Source organism: Odocoileus virginianus, chromosome 2, assembly GCF_023699985.2.
Source record: "Odocoileus virginianus isolate 20LAN1187 ecotype Illinois chromosome 2, Ovbor_1.2, whole genome shotgun sequence".
NCBI lineage: Eukaryota > Metazoa > Chordata > Mammalia > Artiodactyla > Cervidae > Odocoileus > Odocoileus virginianus.
Window position 1 is genome coordinate 4,692,585 of NC_069675.1, and position 23,717 is coordinate 4,716,301.

At 43.8% G+C, this 23,717-nt stretch overlaps 1 protein-coding gene across 10 annotated transcripts in view; it reads right to left on the reverse strand.

Annotated features, from left to right (window-relative positions):
• Positions 1–565: 565 nt before the first annotated feature.
• AFF3 (ALF transcription elongation factor 3) overlaps positions 566–23,717 on the reverse strand; it is a 578,695-nt gene continuing 555,543 nt past the window's right edge. For all 10 annotated transcript variants that reach the window (XM_070474966.1, XM_070474933.1, XM_070474952.1 and 7 more), the window contains 5 exons: positions 18,265–18,336; positions 16,271–16,364; positions 13,009–13,058; positions 12,407–12,630; positions 566–8,669 (listed from right to left, as the gene is read on the reverse strand). In XM_070474966.1, the coding sequence (XP_070331067.1) occupies positions 8,548–8,669; positions 12,407–12,630; positions 13,009–13,058; positions 16,271–16,364; positions 18,265–18,336 (562 nt within the window). In that variant the 3' untranslated portion in view covers positions 566–8,547. The remainder of the gene's footprint in view (positions 8,670–12,406; positions 12,631–13,008; positions 13,059–16,270; positions 16,365–18,264; positions 18,337–23,717) is intronic.

Genomic DNA, 23,717 nt, shown 5'->3' on the forward strand with positions numbered 1-23,717 from the left:
TCCTTCCTAATATCTTGCCCAAATAATTCATGATTTGAATGTGTACTTCTGTTTATTTGCAATATGATAAAATAACAGCTGTGGGGGGGGGCAACTTTTTTCTTTAATACAAGAGGGAGACAATTTGCACTTTGGTAAGCAGATCCGAGCAACCAGCAAAGGAGAGAAATTTTACCCTCCAGGACTGTAGACATCTTAGAAGCAGCTGAGAGATGAGACCTCTCTGGAAAAGGAAGAGCTCTTGGTAACTTAGGGAGGGTCCACTGGAATTTCCTTGGAAAAAGTGTTCACGAATTTCAAGAAGAAAACCTGGAGGAGGCGTTCCTTGCTAAAGCCACCATTCTTTGTTAATTTCTTGGGTTAAGATTTAAAAAAAAAAATCACATTATTAAAGATGCACTTGAAAGCACAAGATTTCATCAGGAGTAGGGTGTGTCATGGTGATTCTTAACAGACCATTATGATTACTTGGATTAAAATAGTGACGATCAACACAGATCCTGCGCTTTTTACCCATGTCAAATGCTCTCACTAGAAGTCCCAAATGAATATCACATAACAAAAATGAACTTAAGCTCTTTTAATAGTGAACAGCTAGACAAAAATGAAAACAGTATTTGATGTTAATAAATATAGCACTCTATAATCAATGCTACAGTATATACATTTTTACAGCATATATTACTGTATAGAACTGTCTGACTTAAAATCCTCTTCAATTGTTGAAATAATCTTAAGACCAATTCCTGTAAGAGAAAATGAAGGCCCTTTTATTTTGGTTTGGTGGCTGCTTCAACTGGATGGCTGGAGATGTCTCACGGGGGATGAGCTGGTTTCTAAGCGGCTGGCAGCTTTCCCAAGACCAAGGTGCAGAATGTGAAAAGGTGTTTAGTGTGACACGCTGGGCCTCTGATATTCCCACACTGAAATCTTGAATTAGAATTGCCAGCTCCATGAATAAACATCCAAGATGACACAGCAAAAGGAAAATGGTGGAATTAAAATTCCTGCTCCGGCGGAGGCAAACTGTGTGAGTGACTTTGAGCTTGATTTCACAGAACCTTGGCGGTAACCCGCTGTTGCGCTGTAGTAGGCCTGTCTGTTCCTTAACATCCTGCCTGAGATGAGATGAAATCTGAGCGTCTAGCTGGTGAATCTCCACCTCCTCATGCTAATATTAATCTAAACACCTGGAGTCCACCTTGGTGTTGTGCTGCTGGGGAAAGGGTACTGATATAATTTGGGCTTAAATCAGGCTGGGACTTTCATGACGGTCAGTTGTTGCCCTTTTGTCCTAAAGAAAGACTAGGAAAGGGTTTCCAGTGAGTATGACAAGAAGGGGCCCTTCTGAATGAGCGTTTCATGATTATTTTGGTTAAGCTCAAAGCACCCATTGTGGGACACAAGGGAGCCCCCATGTCTAAATAATAGAAATATTAGGTAAAAGCTGAAAACCTCAACTGAACATTTATGCCTTGACCTCAGTGATGACAGTCAGGTCAATGGTCAGATTTCCAGTCTCTGTCTTGATGCTTGGAGGGAGAGTGGTCATTCTCACAAAGCCACTGAGTTCTCAGGCTGACGTTCCCTCTCCAGGGAGCCTGACTGAGGGTTAGCCTACAATTAAGCAATAACACTGAGGCAATTATCTAGCCCACTAGAGGGAAAACCCCTCCTTTCCTGAAGCTTGTGACATACCCTTGTGACCAGTCCCTTGTGACAGGTCTCCTTTCTCAGGTACAAACCTCCCAGAGCAACTGTCCTCCACCCCACTAGCCCCAAACAACAAAAAAAGTCACCACCAGAGGGGCAGGATTCTCATGACGAGAACTGGCCTCCTGGCATCAAAGGAAAGCCAGGAGAGCATGGGTCCTGACAGACGGTGCCGTGTGGCATCTGGCCAGACCGGTGTGTTCAGAGCCTGGTGGTCTAGAGGCAGGCTGTGTTCTCACTGAAGAGGCACCCACGGGGAGCGGGACCCCATGTCCCCGCTTCCCCTGTTTCTTAGGGCCAGGATGGGACGAGGAAGAGGGTGGTGGGATTATACCCCCACCTGCAGGGGACCTGGCAAGGACAGACCCCTGCCCCCTCACTGATCTATTAGAGCCCTGCCTACCAGCAGGTTGGACTCAAAAGGGGTAACAGCAAAAGCTCGGGGGTCCCATGGAGACCCCACTGTCATCCTCTTGGTTCCAGAGAACCAGGTTGGAGCTGGGACCTTGCACATCACACACCTTTGCATCATGGTACGTAGAGAGACTGGGCTGCAGGCGCCTCTGTTGTGATAGTGATGCTAACTCCAGCTGCCGGCGACCACTGGGGTCTCCAACTGCTGCTCGAATCTGGTGATCCGCAACTGGGTCTTTGGAGCGGCAGTTAATTGGGCTACATTTCACGTAGAGGAAATGGAATTGTGGAGAGGGGCTTTATCCAAGATCCGGGGGCAGCAAGCAAAGGAGGAGAGTGCCTGGGCAGCCTGATTTACCCCTGACCCTTCAAACCTCAACATCATCAAGTTCCAATATTGAATCTGTTTGCTTAAAGTTCCCACTGTCTCTAGTAACTGTTCTTCTAAACAGTCAAGATACAGAATCTGACTGATAGAAGGAAAAAAAAAAAACAACCAAAGGAACGAAAAAAAAAAAAAAATCAAGTCAGCTCATGGAGAAGGAAATTTTGGGTTGAGCTGGCAGTGCTGGGGACTTCAGGGGATTCATAATCAGTTTGCAAATTGCTCAGAGGAAAGTGTTAATATTGTTTTTTGCCCTACAAACAGATCCCAGAGATAGCTGGTAAGGCTAAGGAAGTGCCTATCACTAAAGATGAGTGTATCACATGCTTAGGATTTTTGACACCTGAACTATGTGGCCATACTTCAGCCTTGGTGATCATTCACGCTGTAGATGAAGGTAACAGGAGACTCAAAGAATGTTCCTTAAAAAGCCACATACATTTGGCTACTGTGGGTAGACACTGCCCAGTCAAGTAATGCACATTCCTCAGTCGTAAGTATTTTCTTTGCTCATTTGGGCATCTAGAAATAAAGAGAAGATAAAATACTGGAGGAAAAAAAAAAAACCAGCCCTGTTTTATGAAAAACTGAAAAAGCATTGGAAACCAATACAGAAATAAGAAAATTGTGATTATTTTTTATAAACAAACAGCACTCTTCGATAATTCTAAACATTGGCATTATCTTACATCATAGCTGGATATAAGCATTTTCTGATGAGCTTTTCCTGTGTTAGAAATGAGCCTGCTCCGGCTTTTCAGGTCTCAGCATTGGTTCCTGATGCTTAAAGACAAATGCTGATCCTTGTGTTGACTGGCAATTAGTACCCTGAATTCATCCCTCAGAGCAGTGTGTTCACAATTGGTCATAAGAGGTGGATTTTCAAAGTAACGCAGAGGGATTTAATCCCTTGATTCCCATTACTACAAGTAAGAGCTGTGAGCCTAAATCCCCTTTCAACTGACCCCAAATTCACCCCATGCTGCCTCAGAGCACCAATTAAATAATAAAACCCAAACCAAACCATGGTCAGATGTATTTCATTCGAGAACAGAGTTTTATAATTTCCCTTATGCCAAGCAAACACACCCATCTGATGACATACAGAAGGATTCAGTTTGAACAAAGAAAACACGCATCTCAAAAGTCTGAACATTTCTTGTGCTATTTGTTAGGAAGTTTGTAATGTTGAAAAACTGTGCTCTTCTGGGAATGGGAAGACAAGGAAATAAACTCTGGCTCCAGATTGCTGGAAATGCAGTTTATGTTGTTGGGTTTTTTTTTTTTCCCTTTCATTAAAAAAAAGATCTCTTAAGACTCCAGTTGATTCAGTGAAATGTCAATTGCTCAGTTGTGTCCGACTCTTTGCGACCCCATGGACTGTAGCCCGCCAGGCTCCTCTGTCCCTGGGATTCCCAGGCAAGAATACTGGAGTGGGTTGCCATTTCCTTCTCCAGGGGATCTTCCTGACCCAGGAGTCAAACCTGGTCCCCTGCATTGCAGGTAGATTCTTTACCTTCTGGGCCACCACTTCTTAAAAATAGGATTCTGATGGGAACAGAGTTCAGCTGAGTAGTAGGCTAAACTGCATAAGGGGAAGATAGTTCTTGAAAGACTATTGGACATTTCTTAGCCCAAACCACCTCTGAAAGAGTGCCAAGTTCAGTAGTCTCTGGAGCAAGCAAAGCCAAGGACCCCACTCTGGTCATCTTTGAGATGAGGTGGTCTTCGTGGTGACCAGAGCTAGGGTTCTGCTGTCGTATTTGAATATAAAGATATAGGCTGGGAAAAGTGAAGTAATTGCTTTATTCTGTTTCTACTTAGTTTAATTTGGGGAGGAGAGGAATGAAAAAGGGGAGAAGAGTAAAAAAATATGAGGCTAATAAAAAACGCTCTCACATGGAGGAGATATGTATTATGGGAAGCCACTGGTCTAATATCTTTGTCTTCGGTAGTTCAAAATTCTCTCATTTCACTCAATAATGCTGACGTTATTCCACCATGTTGGTTAGAGTTGGAAAAACCTGATAGACACAGTGAGGGAATTAACTTCTGTCATTATGGAATGTTGAGTAAAACGGTGTCCTGGGGCTGCTGGTTGGACAGGCATCAGTGTAGCTATCAAAATAATCCCCTTAAGCTTCCTATTCAGCATTTTCTGGGACACTGTGGGTGTGTTCTCACACACGTGTGTAAATATGCTGGGAAATGGCAAAGACAAGTAGCAAACTATACTTCCAATAATGAAAACATTACTTTTTTCCCCCATGAAAAATATCAGACTTAGTAATGATAATATGTTGGAAGCGTCATTTAAAAATTTTTATGAAACTACAAGGTCCATTCTAAAGAGATTATGAACTGGGGACCAGAATGCTTATTTGAATATATTTTGAGTCTGAAGTTTCCTTGTAAAAATATTCACAGAAATTGGTGGACATTTTTTCTTTTCTTACGTACAACTCGATGTCTCTCATTTACAACATAAATCATTTAATGTAACATTTGCAACCTTAGAAAGGCAGACATAGTTAATCCAAGTCAGTTTATAAATTCCAATTTCACATGGATTAAAAACTGCAGATAAATTAAGTCACAATAATATCCTGTACATGCATTAAGGCTGGTGACTGCTAAAGTGTTTTGGGTATCTACAAACAGGAAATCACACACAGATTACTGGGTTTGGAGAGTGTCTACATCATTAAAAAAAATCTTGCTTTTTTTTTTTTTGGTGATACAGATTTCAACAGTAACTCTGGAAAACTGTGAAAAATGTTATTTAAAAATATATATGTATATACTACTGCACAGTTTCAAAGATGTGGTTCATAAATAAGGTTGGCTGCACTGATTAATTTGATAACAATTACTGCACTTCCGAGGTGATTTAAACACGCAGTGACTTATACTCAACATTAGGCACTGGTCATATCCTTCAAGCGTACTACAGTTTTATGGTAGCTGCACTGTACATATATATTTTTAAATGTATGCATTTATACAAACTGTGTATATTATGTATGGGATGTCAGAAATGTACACATCACTGTTATGTAATACACACATCTTTGTTGTAGATACGAGGGTACGTTTTAGTGCAGAAAAGCTCACTGCGTTGATTCCACATGTTCAATCCAATACACAGTTTGTCAACTTTTCAGATTTTTTTTTCCAGTACATTTCTCTTTAGACAGTGGGTCCGATTTTCCGTTTGCAATTTGAAAGTTTCCAGAAATAACGTTTTAACCGAACCTCTCTTCCCAAGCACAATTCTGCATCTAAGTCTGATCTGTGTCAAATGGTAACAAATCCCACACTTTAATCATGAATATATTTGGGTTCCTCTCTTTCAAAGATATTTCTAACAATTGTGATCCAGGTCCATTCAGGTCATGGAGGGATAAGGCCAGCTGAACTTGTACTGAACTTCTGAAGAAATAACGTCTTCAAATAGAAGGAAATGATGATAGCCATTCTACATTTAAATGGGAGGCTCTCCCGAAGGATATACAGGGAAGGGTGAGCAGTGCTGACTCTGGGGGTTGGGGCTGAGTACTTCCTACTTTACACTTGTTTGTATTGTTTGAATTTTCACCACGAGTGTCTGTTAGTTTCATAATCAGAAAACACAAGAAAGCTATTTCTACTTTGAACAAAACTAAAGAAAAGGAACCAGCAATGATCAGAAGATGCTTCCTTATCAAAAGCACTGATGCCAAAGCAAGGAACAACCACTGCCCCGACATGCTCCACCAATGAAATGAGACAGAGAAGAACGGCATGCTGTGACTGCCCCCAGTTAACTGGTTTCACGTTTTGTTGGAAACGACCACGGCTCACAGCGTTCTGATGCAGTGCTGCGGCACAACCAGCTGAAGACAGCCTGTGCCTTTACATGTGAGCACACTACGTGGACGCCACCATGGGGCCTGGGGCTTAAAGGTGGATAAGATCAGAAAGGCACCCAGGAACGCCCGAGGGACACTGGGGGGCCGTCCTTTTATGTGAGAGTCTGAACATTTCATCAGAATTCAGCAACAGTGGGTAGAACTAAGCCTCAGTCCTCCAAAAAAAAAACCAAACATAACAAAAACAAAAATGTCTTAAGTGAGACCCCAATGGGAAGGGGAAATCTAGTAATAATTAGTGAAAGGAATGTCAGAAGCACCGCAGTTGGATAAATGTGAAAAAAGAAGTATTGTTAATATTTCCAGCTGCTTAAAGGCCAACACCAAATACGAATTTCACAAAGCCTTCACTTGTTCATTGAATGAATTTCAAATCGCCAAAGCTGTTCAATCACTTGAACAGTTTTGAATCAGTGCTTAGAGCTAGGGGATTACAGCAATCTGATTTCTCACCCACAGATCAGGCTGATGAAAATGTTAACATTGCAACCAAACCAGTGAGACCATTAGCATCTGATATAAATGTTTACATTACCACCACCTTGAAAAATGGATTATTCCATGTACCCCATCACCTGTCTTTCTCAGGCTGTCTTGGGGTAATTTTGTCAAGTGAGAGGCATCAAGGTCATTATTTTTGTTTTTAAAGCATGACAAGGTATATCCTCCTTTCCAGGAGTTTTTCTTTTTTACCAATATCTTTGTATTCAAATATATTTAACAAGAACACTAAATCTAGGGTATGATAAGAGACAATAAAAGAAATAAATTTCAGACAATAAAAGAAATTTCAGACAAACACTGTAAACAAAATGTTGAAAAAACTAAAATGTAAACTTAATTAAACAAAACAAAAAAGAATCGGGGGAAGACATACACGTACCAGATGCACAGGGGGCTTAAGCATGATGTTCGGGTCGCTGCTACCCCAGACAGAACCGCAATCGCTACAGGGATCACCTGCTCTGTGGTGGGCAGCCTGCTCATCAGACCCTGAAATACATCCCCCAGGTCAAAAATGCATTCAAGGTCCGCACGGCACTTTCTCCAAAGACAGGGAGGATTAGGCAGAATCATGGCAACAAACAGTTCTTGGCCTGACAAAGCAACAGACAGATTCCGAGGGAAGGGACATCCGAGACAATGTCCTCGTTTGGCCAAGAACATGGGTAAGAAAGGTCTCACGGAAAGAAAAGACTTGTTGAAAAGTATCGGCTGACAAACCCACGGGGCTCCACAGCCCCTGGGGTCACAGTGGCAGGAGGAAGGAACACACGTGCCGGGGGGCTCCTGGCATGTGCGGGGGTCAGTTCCTCGCCGAGCCCAGGGACACAGCTGTTGCTGCTTCCATGTGGGTGCGTTTCCAAAGACACAGAGTTTCCCCACCCCCCCACCAAATCTCAGGGTCAGGGTCATGGTCATCCTACTTTGGGGGGCAGGGCAGGGAAGGCCCATGGGAGTTGACTCATTTGCGTCTAACACGTTTAGTTGATAGTAGAGTTAGATAGAGAATTGGATGGAGGAGGGGAGGGACTAGACAAAAAGCAGGGTATTTGGTAACATGCAATCTAGTAAACAGCCAGCACAAAAATAACTGACTTATTTTCATTATTCAAAAACCCATTAATACAGACAATAAAAAAATAATGGGAGAAAAGTATATTAATACTGAAAGGAATCAATAGTATAAGAGCTGGGTTCATCTTAACTGGCAGTCAAGCTTTTGGTGTGCTATATTGCACCTGGTTCACTAACCCATGAGATTTTGGTTGAATATTTTAAGAAGTCACGGTTGAGCTTTGAACTAGAAAATGTGTGTGTGTGTGTGTGAGTGAGTGTGTTTTCTCTAATCAGAAACATCAGATCACTTTGTCTAGCCTGGGATGCTGGAAACTAGACAAAGGAGAGTGTTTTAGAGAACTGTCGTGTCTTACACACCTCCACCGGCAGCTTATTCCACACCCACACACACAAACACACACGCCCTGGGAGAACAGACTGCTGTTTGATGCTGAAAAATATTCACCGCCTTTCGAGAAATGCTGCGGCCGGGAAGGTGGGGAGCACAGTGTCCAGAAGCGCTGGGCCGTCCTGGAGACGCACCCGCCGTGGCCGGGGCGGCGTTCAGGCCAGGTGGGCGCTGTTCCGCAGCCAGTGCAGGCCCTGCTGGGAGTACTGGACCAGATGCTCCATGCTGCTGTGCAGTGTGACCGGCCCCATGAGCAGGTCCAGGTCGTTGAAGAATTCTGGTGAGACAGAGAGGGTCGTCAGCGGGATACATGCTCAGCGCCCGGTCCTGCCACGTGACGTGAGCCCCCCCAGCAGAGAGTGCACCTGCGTCCCAAGGGTCCCTCGACTGGCGACTTCTAATTCAAACCAATGACATCTATTCAGCCAGAAAGCAAGGAAAACAGACTTCCCCGGGCGGCATTCTCCTTTCTGCAGTGACACCTCTCACCCTGAACTTGGCCTGAAGCTGTCAGCCTTTATACTGTACTCAACTGTGTTAGATGCTGAGCCCCTGGGGGATTCTGGGGCTCCTGGAGGCAAATCAGGGATGGGTTTTTTTTTTTTGGCTTTGGGAGCAATCAGCTTGTATAAACTGTCTTTTATTTTTATTCTGTTGGAGAAGAGTTGATTTCCAATGTTGTGTTAGTTTCAGGAGTACAGCATAGTGATTCAGTCCTATGTGAAATACGATTCAGCTTCTTTTCCCTTATAGGTTATTGCAAAATCCTCAGTAGAGTTCCCTGTGCTATAGTGTAGGGCCTTGTTCACAGATGGGTTCTGAGACATCTCTACTGAGGTTGCCAACCGATCTGGGAACCTTCTCTGGGTTTGTCCTTGCATTAAACATATTATCACTGCCAAGGCGCTATGCTACGGGCACAAGGGTGGAGCTAGAGAGGACACCAAGATGAAGAATGCATAGGCTCTGCCATCTCAGAGACTGCAGTTTGGCGGCTGACAGAGACAAATCCATTCACGGGGCTGCCATGGTGCACTGTCCAAGACCACTGAACAGCTCTCTCTGGAAGTGAGAATCTGGGGCAAGTGTCAGGCGCGCAGCCGTGTCCGGCTCCTGGTGACCCCATGGACTGCAGCCCGCCAGGCTCCTCTGCCCATGGGATTCTCCAGGCAAGCATATTGGAGCGGGTAGCCATTCCCTTCTCCAGGGGACCTTCCCGACCCAGGGGCTGAACCCTGGTCTCCCGCATTGCACGCAGATTCTTTCCTGTCTGGGCCACCACGGAAACCCAAAGACCTGGACGAGGGTCTGAACGGTGCTCCCGGAGGTGCTGAGTGAAGTCCCAACGAGGAAGGCTCAGAGAAGAGCCAGGGTCCAGGTGGCAGGGAGGGCAGCGTGGCAGGAAGCCAGGAGCAGAGCCGGGGGGGGAGGGCAGGTTGGGGGAAGCCAGGTGGACTTCAGACTGGCTGTGCGGCTCTGCTGAGGGCCAGGTGGCAGCTGGTGGCACCATCTGGAGCCTGGCCTGCTCAGGTTCTCCCAAACCGGCTGTAGAAACCTTTGTACATTTGTCCTTGCTCTTTTATTCACCTGTGACATCCACCCCGACTCCATCTCAGCTACTCAACCAATATCTGCTTTTCAAAACCCTGTTCTGTGCCAGCTCCTCTGGGAGCCTGTCCTGCTGGTCTTGGCCCCTGGCCCTGATCTCCGTGGCATCCCCACTGGGATTTCTGGGTGCGCCATCCCCGAGCTGCTGTTGTGTCCCGATGGTTACACCATCGGTTTCGTGTGCTCAGCGCCCAGCTGCCTCTCTGCCACTGGTCCTCATCTCCCCGTGAACTTGTCAGTCTCGGCCTCAGAAGCATGTTACCATGGGAACAAAGCTCTCACTCAGCACTGGAGAAAGAGCAGGAACTTGGTAGGGAGAAAATTAGTAACATATATACCAATCAGGGCTTCCCTGGTGGTTCAGACAATAAAGAATCTGCCTGCAAAGCAGGAGAACTCGGGATCGATCCCTGGATCAGGAAGATCCCCTGGAGGAGGAAATGGATACCTACTCCAGTGTTCTTGCCTGGAGGATCCTGCGGACAGAGGAGCCTGGCAGGCTACAGTCCATGGGGTGGAAAGAGTTCGACTAATACTTCACTTTCTTTCATAAAAATGTATGTCTTAAAATAATCTATACTTGTTGACCTCAACATTCTATTTCTACAACTCCCTCCTGTCAGAAGGTAATCAGAAATATGAACAATGATTTCTATGAAGATATCTATCATACTGTTATTTGTAATAGTGGAAGAAAGTGGAAGTAACATAAATGTTCAACAGCAGGGGAATGGTTTGAGAAACTGTGATACTTGATGACTGTATAAAGTAGCTCAGCTCCCTAGTAGCTCAGACAGAAGAGCTTCCGCCTGCAATGCAGGAGACCACGGTTTGATCCCTGGGTTGGGAAGAGTGCCTGGAGAGGGAAATGGCAAGCCACTCCAGTGTTCTTGCCTGGAGAATCCCATGGACAGAGGAGCCTGGCGGGCTACAGTCCATGGGGTCACAAAGGGGTCACACAACTGAGCAATGAACACACGTGACTGTATAACCACTATTATGACAGTGTTACAGAACCATCATAAAGGGTGTTTTTGAACTAGTTAGTGACATGAAAATATGCCTGATATAATGTAAAATGAAAAAAAAGGATGTAAAACTGTACATACACTATGATCTTATTTTGGTAAAACTCATGCATATTTGGAGAAGACTAGATGGCATTTCAATAGAATGTTAATAGTGCTATTTCTTAGTGATAAGATTGTTGTTGCTTAGTCGCTAAGTCGTGTCCAACTTAGCGTCCGTGGACTGTAGCCCACCAGGCTCATCTGTCCATGGAATTTCCAGGCAAGAATCCTGGAGTGAGTTGCCATTTCTTTCTCCAGGGGATCTTTCTGACTCAGGGATCGAACCCATGTCTCCTGCATGGCAAGTGGGTTCTTTACCACTGAGCCACCAGGGAAGCCCATGATAAGATTACTGATAATTAAAAAATTTTTTCTCTATTTTCTGTACTTTACAAATTTAGCCATAGTTTACATACATATAAGTTTAAACATGCTTTTATGAGTAAAAACAAACATCATTTAAAAGAAATACAGCTACTGTATAGCTCAGGGAACTCTACCAGGCTCTGCGGTGACCTAAATGGGAAGGAAATCAGAAAAAAAGGGATATATATATCCACACGGCAGAAATTAACACAACACTAAAGCAACCATACTCCAATAAAAGTTAATTAAAAAGAAAGAAATACAGCTTACCCATAAAAACCTTTTTTTCAGTAGTAATCAGCTATCATTTGAATAGGCAGTGACATTCACGTGTGTATGTGTTAAGTCACTTCAGTCGTGTCCAGCTCTTTGAGACCGTATGGCCTGCAGCCCACCAGGCTCCTCTGTTCAGGGATTCTCCAGGCAAAAATACTGGAGTGGGTTGCCATGCCCTCCTCCAGGGGATCTTTCTGACCCAGGGATCGAACCTGTGTCTTTTACGCCTCCTGCATTGGCAGGTGGGTTCTTTCCCCTAGCACCACCTGGGAAACCCAGGAACATTCATACTCATCCGCTAATTAATTCATCCAGTATTTCAGATCCCTAGCTATGTTCTAGGCACTGTGCATGTCTTACAGTTACAAAGTTGAATAAAATGTCATCCCTATTCAAGGACCTCACTGTCTAAAGGAAAAACATATGTGTGCATATCTTTAAAACTTCTATCTATGTCATTGGTACCTGTATCATCTCTAACCCCATCTCTATCTCTGATCTTTCCCACAGTAACAATAAAGATAGGCAAAGGCCCTGGAGGTGCTGAGTAGGGGTAGAAGTCAGGGAAAGTTCACTCAGCAGGTGACAGCTTCTACTCGGTGAATGATAAAATCTCGCCCAGTGATGCCCAAGGATCAGGCTGTCTCCCTGAGCTGTGGCTGATCCACACACACCTCCCCCAAGGTGCACGCACCTCTGTTTTCCTTGGCCAGGTTGTCCGCCATCTCCCAATAGTCGTAGCTGTGGAGGATGCTGTTGGTGATGCTGACGTGGTTGGCTGCCATCTGGTGGATGCGCTGTGGGATGCTGACGATGGTTGATGGGGACAGGGCGTTGGCGTTGGACAGGCTCCCCTGAGAGCCCACGGAGCCGGTGGGGGACGGGTTGGGAGACATGGGGGATGGGGTTCCAGTGCTCCTGGAAGGGGAGAGCATGGGAAAACAGGAGAGGTTAGTACCTGGTGAGGTAGGGCGGCCCCTCAGGCACTGCCAACAGCAGCGCTCTGCCCAGCTTCCTGTGTGTGTATGTGGGTATGTGTTTGGGGTGGGAGGGCTCAGTCGTGTCCATGGACTGTAGCCCACCAGGCTCCTCCGTCCATGGGATTCTCCAGGCAAGGATACTGGAGTGGGTTGCCGTTTCCTCCTCCATGGGATCTTCCCGACCCAGGTCTCCAACCCGTCTCTTGAATATCCTGCACTGGCAGGCGGGTAATTTACCACTGAGCCCCCAGGAAGCCCTTGCTCGGCTTCATGCAACATCTCATTTATCACCTTCACTTCGCAAAAATGAACTTACTTTCCACTGGCCCCCCATGGAGATGGGGCTTGGGCAGCTTTAGATGAATTCTGCAAGAAAACAAAAATGTTGACAGTGAGTACCATCTGCTTGAGTTTAAACAGCCCACAATAACATGTTCTTAGGTGACCGCTGAGAGAAGTAATGGCAGACACTGTAGATAAAATGCAGGTTCACAGAAACTGGATCTGGGAAGTTATAATTACTAAGCTATTGGCTTCGGGCAACCCCCCTCCCACACATACACTGAGAACATCTTTTATTAAATGTAGGGCATATTTGCAGAACTGTTGACATAACATTTAATGCCTGAAAATATATGAGACATCAACTGTTACTGTTTTAACTTACAAAGCTTTAAAGTATTTCTCTTAAAGGAAGTTGCTCTTGAACAATAGATTAAATGTATTTCCTTAGCAGACAGTGAATTCAAAAATTCTGATTTATTTAAATATTCTGATTTAGGATTTGTTGCCTGAGCCAGTTGTTTGCATCAGGCATTTAAAAGAAATTTTGCCTTTGGCAAGGAAAGTTTCTAAATGTACAGAAGATTTCCTCCCTGAGAGTCCAATGAAGCTTTCTTGGACATAAGTCTGTGAGATTGTTAAGGAAAAAATGGTCTTTATAATATGAATGTGAATGTTCCCTTCCAGAAACAAGAAAATATAATAGCCTCAGTGTGGTTCCCCAGAGACAAAATGTTTCTTTTGGTTAAAAAGAATTTTATGAAGTGGTGACTGATTTTTAGCTTTTAGTGGAGGTGTTATCAAAATGGTAAGAAATGGCCTTATACATGGGAATTGCGCAACATCGCCTTCAGGCCTCTTTCACTACAACTGAGGTCCTGTGGCTATAAAAAACACGTGTGGGGGCAAAGTCCTGTTTTTTCAGAGCCAGTTGTACTCATGAAACTTATTTTTTATTAACCAACTATCATTGTTTCCTGGTGACTGAGATGGTAAAGAACGTGCTTGCAATAATGGAGACCCGGGTTCAATCCTTGGGTCGGGAAGATCCCCTGGAGAAGGGAATGGCAACCCACTCCAGTATTCTTGCCTGGAGAATCCCACGGAGAGAGGAGTCTGGAGGGCTATAGTCTATGGCATCGCAGAGTCAGACATGACTGAGCAACTAACACTAATCATTGTTTCCTGAAGTTTTCATGATCTTTGAACTTTAAGTAGTATTGAAATAGCCTTTGATTTAGGATATCTACCAGGAACTTCTGGAGGGGGAGTTCTGATTTTTAAGTTATGTTCTCTGTTCATTCTGTACAGTTTCACAGACAATCCACATACATTAAGAACTTGGATCTCTTAAAAAGTTCTGTGGTAAGCTCTGTGGCTTAGAGTTCAGATTCTTTCTTTATTTAAGTGCATTGCTTTACTATAATAACTCTTAAGTAATAGCTCTTCAGTCAATTCAGTTCAGTCACTCAGTTGTGTCCAGCTCTTTACAACCCCATGGATTGCGGCACGCCAGGCTTCCCTGCCCATCACCAACTCCCAGGACTTGCCCAAACTCATGTCCATTGAGTCAGTGATGCCATCCAACCATCTCATCCTCTGTCGTCTCCTTCTCCTCCTGCCTTCAGTCTTTCCCAGCATCAGGGTCTTTTCCAGTGAGTCAGTTCTTTACATCGGTATTGGAGTTTCAGCTTCAGCATCAGTCCTTCCAATGAATATTCAGGGTTGATTTCCTCTAGGATTGACTGGTTAGATCTCCTTGCAGTACAAGGGACTTTCAAGAGTCTACTTCTACACCACAGTTTAAAAGCATCAATTTGTCGGTGCTCAGCTTTCTTTATAGTCCAACTCTCACACCCATATATGACTTCTAGTAAAACCATAGCTTTGACTAGATGGACCTTTGTTGACAAACTGATGTCTCTGCTTTTTAATATGCTGTCTAGGTTGGTCATAACTTTTCTTCCAAGGAGCAAGTGTCTTTTAATTTCATGGCTGCAGTCACCATCTGCAGTGATTTTGGAGCCCAAAATAGCTCTTAGATTCTAAATTTTTGAAAATGATTTATCTTAAACTTAGGCACCCAAAGTAAAGGGAGACTCTTAGTGTCAGTACTTGTCATTATAACCCACGATTGTCAATGGACTAAGACAGTTACCTTTTTGACTTAGCACCTGGATACTCTACATGCATGGCCAGGCTACTGGATGGACATGGCCCACAGGACCTCCAATGCAGCCGGGCCATCAGAAATCATCTCCAAGAAGTGGAGTTGGGGATTAAAGATCAAAAATGATGACCGTGGGGACCTCCCTGGTGGTACAGTGGATAAGGATTTGCCTGCCAGTGCAGGGGGACATGGTCCGGGAAGATTCCTGGTTCGGGCATGAAGCAACTAAAAGCCGGTGCACCGCAGTTTCTGAGCCCGAGCGCTAGAGCCCACGAGCCGCAACTGCTGAGCCTGCATGCTGCCACTGCTGAAGCCTAGGCGCCTCGATTCTGTGCGCTCAGCAGGAGAAGCCACCGCAAGGAGAAGCCTGGGCACCTTAAGAAGAGTAGCGCCTGCTCGCTGCCACTAAAGAAAAGTCCACTCAGTAACGAAGACCCAGTGCAGCCAAAAATAAATATAAAATGATGGTTGTGTATCTGATAAAGATTGGTGGAGGCAGAGATGGTATAATTTCTTGTTTCTATAGTCAAATGGACAGTGAAGAGGCAAAAAGTCTCAAATAAATTAAGATGTCAGGTCCACTTCACAACAGAACACAGAGGTTTTTTGTCTCCCCTCCTCTTTCTTCATTCTCCCAACGAAAATGATTTCATTCCATAAAAAAGCACAGTTTCCAATTCTATCCTTTTATGTGCACAGTGCTATTCTAGTGCCTCTGGGTTCTACCAAGCCATTTCTTATCATTTAAAATAACACCTTTATTTAAAATTAAATTAGTGACTGGAGATAGCAAAGAGGAGTTACTTCTAAGGAGCTACTTATAAGAGGAAGAAGCTCTGAGTGAACATGAGGAATTTATGTTAGCTATAAAGATGGATATCCTAGGACACTGGGGTGGGTAACAGGATCTTCTTTCTCTAGGGGCTATAAAAATACTTGGACACAGGCAGGGGAATAAATTAGATGGGTTCTCTGAGCCCTGAATGCCATGAGTAGGTCGTAAATGGGGTTAGTGCAGATAGCAGATGTCTCCTGTATTAGCCCCAAATCAGTGGATTCTACATTGAACATGTCCTTGACAGGCAGAAAATTGGGTACAGAATTCTGCCCGTTAGCCAGACAGTACCTTGAAATAGTCGATAAGTGCTTTTGAATACTTCACAGCGTGATCCCTTTTGAGTCGAAACATCCTCCAGTACAGAAGAGCCAGGCATCGGTAACTGCGGCAGGAAGAGACAAGTGAGTGGCCCCTGTGCCAACTGTCTTGTTGTTCCAATGCACTCAATGTTCATAGCATGATTATATATATATTAAGTATTTCTATACATGCATATATGTCTGCAGGTATCTGACCTTCCTATTTGTTTGATGTGATTCAAAACTTCAGTTACTCCATTAAAAACATCACTTCATATAAATATGTATAAAGAACATATATACATAAATAATATAAATATGAATCAATAAACAATGTGTGTACATATAAACAAAGAACATAAGTACAAACGAATAGCTTTATAGCGTCTTCGCTGGGACTAAGCAGCTGGCCATTTTCTTCTTACACCACTAGAGGGCAGTCTCTCTCCACAAGAGGAGTGAGAAGCTCAGCGCTCTGCTTTCTGGGTAAACTTCAGGGCAGAACTAATTTACTCTGATTTTCCTCGGACATCTTGAACTTCTGGCCGTGGCTTTGCTGAAAGCACAGCCCTTCTACCTGTCTTTGTCACCTTCCCTTTTAAGCTGCTTTACTGAGGGAGAATGGATACATGTGTATGTATGGCTGAATCCCTTTGCTGTTCACCTGAAACTACCACATCACTGTTAATCGGCTATACTCCAATATAAAACAAAAAGTTAAAAAACCTACTTTACTGGACTATAATTAGTTCAAATAAAGTAACAGATATGAATGTGTTTTATAAATAATTAAAAACTATGTTGGGAGTAGTTATTATTTTTATAGTTTATATATTTGTTAGTTACATACCAGTAATCCCTCTTACATAATATGAACTAATCATAGTTAATTTATTAATCCTAACATGAAAGTTGAAGTTTGAAAAGAGCAAAGAAAGCATTTCCTGAGCCATATCAACTATTCCTTGGTGCTTTTCACTCATAATTATTTGCTAACTCAGATATGGTATTGACATAGTAGAATACCAACCTAGAAAATACAACTTAATGGTCTCAAACTTTATCTTTTTATTTAAATTTTAAAATTTATTTTTAATACAATTTTTAAAGGTTACTTTCTATTTATGGTTATTACAAAATACTGCCTGCATTCATTCCCTGTGTTGTACTAATACAATGCATCCCTGAGTAACAGCACATCAAACTCTACATGAAGTGGTGATGCAAAACTATCAGAGACCCTCTCCTTTGTGTCTGTCACTGTTATTATTATTACTATTACTATTTCGAGATTCAGTTCTATGACTTGCAAATCCAGTTCTATCCGTCAGAGATAGAGACATTTTGGTTCCTTATCACAGCAGGAACTGAGAGGCGTCCTGTAATTTGATAGAGTTGAGTGAGGCGTCCTGAGGAAATGTCATGGGGAAAATTATTGTTATTATAATCACATAATCATTATAATTTCTGTTATTATAGGAAAAAACCCATTACATGTTGATTAACATTTTAAAAGTCTTTGATTATCAAAGTACAAGGAACGGCTCCTCAGTTTAAAGTGTTGAGAACCTGAACATACCGTCTTGACTCAGCCCTGCTAATCCCACACGTAAAGAGACAGATAAATTGTTTTGATTGCATCCAAACTGTTAAATATGAGAGATTACATTGGGCACAATTCACATTGAAATGATTAAAACAAACTTACCTGATTCTAAAACACACACACACACACACACACACACACACACATACACACAGAACGAGTCCTTGTGTCATGGACCTGTTCACTTTTAGTCATGAATTCCCCTCATGCATAGGACAGCAGGGTGCAGGCTCTCCATGGCCACCTAGAGATATGCCTTCAGTTTGGTGTTAGAAGCACTGTGAACACGTCATGCACTTTGGGACCAGGTCACCAGGTTCGCCAGTGGAGATGTACAAGGCTGGGGCGGCTATTTTAAGCCGATATGGTGCACTTACCATAATGCAGCCAGCTGTTTATCCTCTGGTGTGGCATTGGGGCTGGAGTGCGTTTTTAGTCTCATGGCATACCTTAAAAAGAAAAAAAAGGAAAGAAAAAGAGACAAAGCTTTCTTATCAGCCGTCGAACATCTAGGTTGGTAGTTTTCTTGGTTTTTCATGGTGCTTGCGGATTTTATTGTTATTAAGGCATCAAGTCATGCCCGACTCTGTGACCCGTGGACTACAGCCCGCCAGGCTCCTCTGTCCGTGTGACTTCCCGGGCAAGCATGCTGCGGTGGGCTGCATTCCCTTCTCCAGGGGATCTTCCTGACCCAGGGATGAAGCCATGTCTCCTGCACTGGCAGGAGGGTTCTTTACCACTGAGCCACCTGGGAAGCCCTGACAGTTCTTTCTTGAAAGCCAACTGAAGTTGCCCCATTTCACCTAACCATGACACTATTGTCACAACTAGAACAAAATGCCTTCGATGCCTATCTAGCTACTTTCTGCTTTTTAACAATACAAGTCAAATTCTGCAGATGGTCAAGAGTGTTATCCATTCAAGCATTACCCATGCATATGGTGATGCATCCATTTTTACAAATTCTGATCTATGGCTGAGTGGCTGAGAAGATGTTGGTAAAGTTCAACCCTTTCAGACTAATCTCCAGAAAAATGTTTACTCTTTGTCCTCAGATGAAGGCGTGGGTTTACTTTTTTTTTTTTTTTATTGTTACAAAACTCTTATTTTGACAGCAGTATCCTGGATGCATAACTAGTAGATTTTATGAACTTTACTCAATCTCACTTATTTCTCTGAACCAGCAGTCCATCGTCATTCCTTTCTCCAATAATACACCAAGGTACTTGCAGATCCTTGGAGAGGCCTGAGGCAGGCTGGGGAACAGTCAGGGAGTCCTGGGTTCAAATCCCAGATTAGTCACTTATTAGTTAGGGGAGCTTACACAAATTAACATCTTTAAGCCTCCTTTCCCTTATTTATAAAGTAAGATGAGTACATTACTGCTGATCGCATAGCACTGCTGTAGAGATTAAGTGAAACGGTGTCTGTAAAACTCTTAGCATAGTGGGCTGGCTTGTTGCAAGTTGCTCAAGAAATGATACTGTTATTACACTGTCTCCAACACATGAAGATTTGAGGTGCTTTTAAAAATTTTATTTATTTATTTTTTGATAGGTAAGAAATGGATTTATTCAGATTCAGAGAAAAGCAGACTGCACAGAGTGTGGGCCATCGCATAGGGCGAGTGTGGAAAAACCTATTCATTTTTAATTGGAGGATAATTGCATTACAACATTGTGCTGGTTTCTGCCAGACATCGACATGAATCAGCCGTAGGTATATTTATGTTCCCTCCCTCTTGAACCTCCCTCCCTTTTCGAGTGTATCCCCTTTGTTTAGTTCTCATAGCTGTTGCTCACAGTTAATTGGAATCAACATTTTCTACTCTGCATGAAGAGTAGAAACCTTACTTCCATGTTTATGCCTTTAAATACATTGCCTTGAGCATCAGATGGACTTCCCTGGTAGCTCAGGTGGTAAAGAATCTGCCTACAATGTGGGAGACCTGCTGGGTTTGATCCCTGGGTCCGGAAGATCCCCTGGAGAAGGGAATGGCACCCCACTCCAGTATTCTTGCCTGGGAAATCCAGGGACAGAGGATCCTGGTGGGCTACAGTCCACGGGGTCACAAAGAGTCAGACACGACGGAGCACTAACAGCGTGCACTGATCACAGACGGTGGGATGGTTTTTGTTTCGCGCACTGAGCACTCTGGCTTAGGTAACTCATGAGGAGGGTGGTTTATTGCATGTGCCCACAGTCCTTCGCTTATGCTGCTTTTCCTTTCCTCCTATTGCTCCAAGATTCCTTCTTTTGCCGCTTCCTTTCTGTTTGAGAAACTTCCTTCAGCCAACCTTTAAAGGTAGGTCTGTTAGAAACATACTTCATTTTCCTTAGTCTGAGAATATTTTGATTTCCTCTTTATTCCTGAAGAACGAGGTCTCCCTGAATCTAAGTGATAGTTAGACAGGTTTCTTCTTTCAGCACTGGAAGCACGGCATGCCGCTTCCAGCCCGCATGGTTTCAGGCCGCACATCTGCTGTTACCGGAACTGGTGTCCCGACAGGTAATGTGTCACTCGTCTCTCGTTGCTTTCAGGACTTTGTCTTTGTTTTCAGTTGTCAGAAATGTAGTTTTGATGGTGTACCGACATGCGTTGCTTTGGCTTTAGGCTGTTTGGAACTTTCTCTGCTTCCTGAACCTGTAGGGTTATGCCTTTTGCCAAATTTGGCAAGTTTCAGTCATTACTTCTCTTAAAAAACACTCCTTCTATTTACTGACTTTTGGCTGTGCGGGGCCACTTTTGCTGCGTGAACTTTTCTCCAGCTGTGGTGAGTGGGGGCTGCTCTCGAGTTGTGGGCTGAGGGCGTCTCATTGCTGTGGCTTCTCCTCTTGTGGAGCGCAGGCTCCGGAGCATCTGGGCTTCAGCAGCTGTGGCTCCTGGGCTCAGCTTCTCTGAAGCATGTGGGATCCTCCTGGACCAGGGATGGAACCCATGTCTCCTGCATTGGCAGGGGGATTCTTTACCACTGAACCACCACTGAAGCCCTAGCCATTACTTCTTTAACATGTCTTTCAGTTCCTTCTTCTGGGACCCCAAAGATGACCTGGTGGTTCTATTGTCATTGTGCTTGAAGCTCTCCACTTCTTCTTCAATCTGTTTTCTTGGTTGCTTAGGTTGGGGGTAGGTTCTGTTTCTTGTTCTCAAGTTCATTGATTCTATCCTCTGTCACCTCCTATCTACTACTGTGCCCCTCCAATGAGATTTATATTTCTGTTACATTTCTCAGTTCCATAATTTCCACTTGGTTCTTTTCCAAAATAACTTCTTCTTCTTTGTTGAGACTTTAATTTTTTTGTTTCAAGAGAATTTGTAATTGTTTGTTGAAGCATTTTTATGATAGTTGCTTTAAAATCGTTGTCAGATAATTCTAACATCTGATTCATCCTGATTACTGGTGTCAACCAACTGTCTTTTCTCATCTTGGCTGTGATTTTCTTGTTTCTTGGTATGATGAGTGAATTTCTACTGTATGTTAGCTATTCTGGCTATTATGTTAGAAGATTCTGGGTCCTGTTTAAATATTTTCTTTTAAAAGGAAGTCATCCTGTTGATGTTTACCAGGCAAGTCCTAGCCTACTTCTGTGTATTGTTCCAATAACAATTTAATTTTCAGAAACTTTGTGCTACAATTTTTTCCCAACATTTTGGCTTGTGGGATCTTAGTTTCCTGAAAAGGGATTGAACCCATGCCCCCTTGAAATGAAAGTGTGGAGTCTTAACCACTGGGCCTCCAAGGAAGTCTACAATGTGCAATTTTTGGTTTGAGGAGGTGGGGTTCCACTTGCCAGCGTCCCCCAGGCACTTTCTCCTTGGTGGAGAGAGGAGTTCTCTCACACCATCAGCTGGGCATCTGTGGAAGGAACCCCCCAACCCCCACCCCCAGCAGTGCTCCTGGCTCCCCAGAGTCTCTCAGTGGGGTAAGGGAGTCTCAAACCTGGTGGGCAACATGCAGTTTCAAGCAGTAAATTAATGTTATCTTCTAACTCAGATAAGAAGAGCTCTTATTTTAGTTTTCAGAGTAGCTTAAGGGACTCGACTCAATCATCTAAAAAATGGACTGTATTCTCCACCCACACCAAGTCCCATCCCTGGTGCAGAGCAGGTGAACATGTCAGCACCTCCAGTCGTATCTGATACAATCAGGCAATTACTGCTGTTTGGGTTTGTTTGTTCTTAAAGTGTGAATGCCTTAAGCAGACCACGTACACTCCAGTTCACCACAGGCCCTGTGACCTGCTGATCTGTAATGTTGACTGAATGTGTGCTATGTTCTGGGAACTCCTCCCGGGGCTATGAACACATTAATGAACAGATCAGACAAAGCCCCCAAACCCCTGTGCTCAAGGCACTTGCATTCTAGGATCCCTTGCAGCACTGTGCCTGTCTGCTTCCTCCCACTTTCTTCCCTGCCTGCCTGTGGGCGTCCATGTCTGTGCCTTATTCAGAGCACGAAACATGAGAAACTAAGGTCTCCATGGACGTGGGTCTAAGCAAACTCCTGGGGACAGTGAAGGACAGCCTGGCACGCTGCGTCCACGGGGTCGCAAAGAGTCGGACAAAACTTAGCAACTGAACAACAAGATCTCTTAAAGTAATTTTAAGTTTTGTGTGTTTTTTTTTTCACTATGGTAATTTCTTTACTTCACAGTCCAAAATACTGTACCAAATAAGAAGATAGTATGAAGGAATCACCAATGCATTGGTGTAGTAGAAATATTTTAATAAGAAAAAGGGCTGGACAGCATTGACTTCCAAAACATTCTTGAAAAGTGCGTTTTGCAGATAATGTGTTCTTGATGTTGGGATGACAATTTCAAAAGTTGTCATCCTTTCCTAAATCTCAAAGGAGAGTGATGGAAAACACTGTTGACTTGGGTCAACGCATACCAAGAAGATTAAATTTAGGATGATTAGAAATCTTCCAGGACTTCTCTGGAAGTCCAGTGGTTAAGAATCCGCTTGCCAGTACTGGGGACGTGGGTTCCAGCCCTGGTCTGGGAGGAGCCCACATGAAGCAGAGCAATTAAGCCCGTCCTCTGAGATAAGAGGGGCCCCTGTGATGAATGGCCCCACACCCCGTAACGAAGAGCAGGCCCTGCTCCCCACAATGAGAGGAAGCCTGTGCCCAGCAACGAATACCCAACCCAGCCACAAATAAATAAGACATTTTCCATCTGGAATAGTGAGGCATGGTAAAACACAGCTACTCTCAGGTGGCCTAGAATTCCAGAATTAGAAAAATCTCTTAAAGTTAATTTTGGGAAGGGTTATTTCATATAATGCATATTAGACGTTATTCCGAGCAGCTGAACCAGCTAAAGACATAAAACATGACAAAGGCTCTCTCATAAAGATTAATGGATGAAATTCCCTTAATGGTTCATTAGCGACATGAAGGATGTGCCTTTCCACGCAGCCCTCATGGAAGGCAGGCATCTCCCGCCCGTGGCCCTGCTGTGCCCCTGTCACAAAGCCTGCGTCTGTTCGCCCCGTGGTCCTAACTCAGGCTGGGGGACGGTGCTCAGGTCCAAGTCTTAGACCAGAACAAGCCCAGGGCCTTTTCAGACAGAGCATCATCGGATGGGTTTCCTTTCTGAAAGTCCCCTTGCACCTTCTTTTCCTGTTATTAAATACTCCCGAATCATTTATTGATTGGAGTTAGAATTTAGATTATACAAATCTAAATAATATTGAATCAGATAATAATAATAAAACCACAGCCCAGAGGTGAAAAGAGTTCAAATTCTTCCACTTCTCAGCAGGTGAAGTCAGCAACTCACATCTCCCTCAGACAAAGCTTCTTTCCTGCCAGTGGGGTTGGAG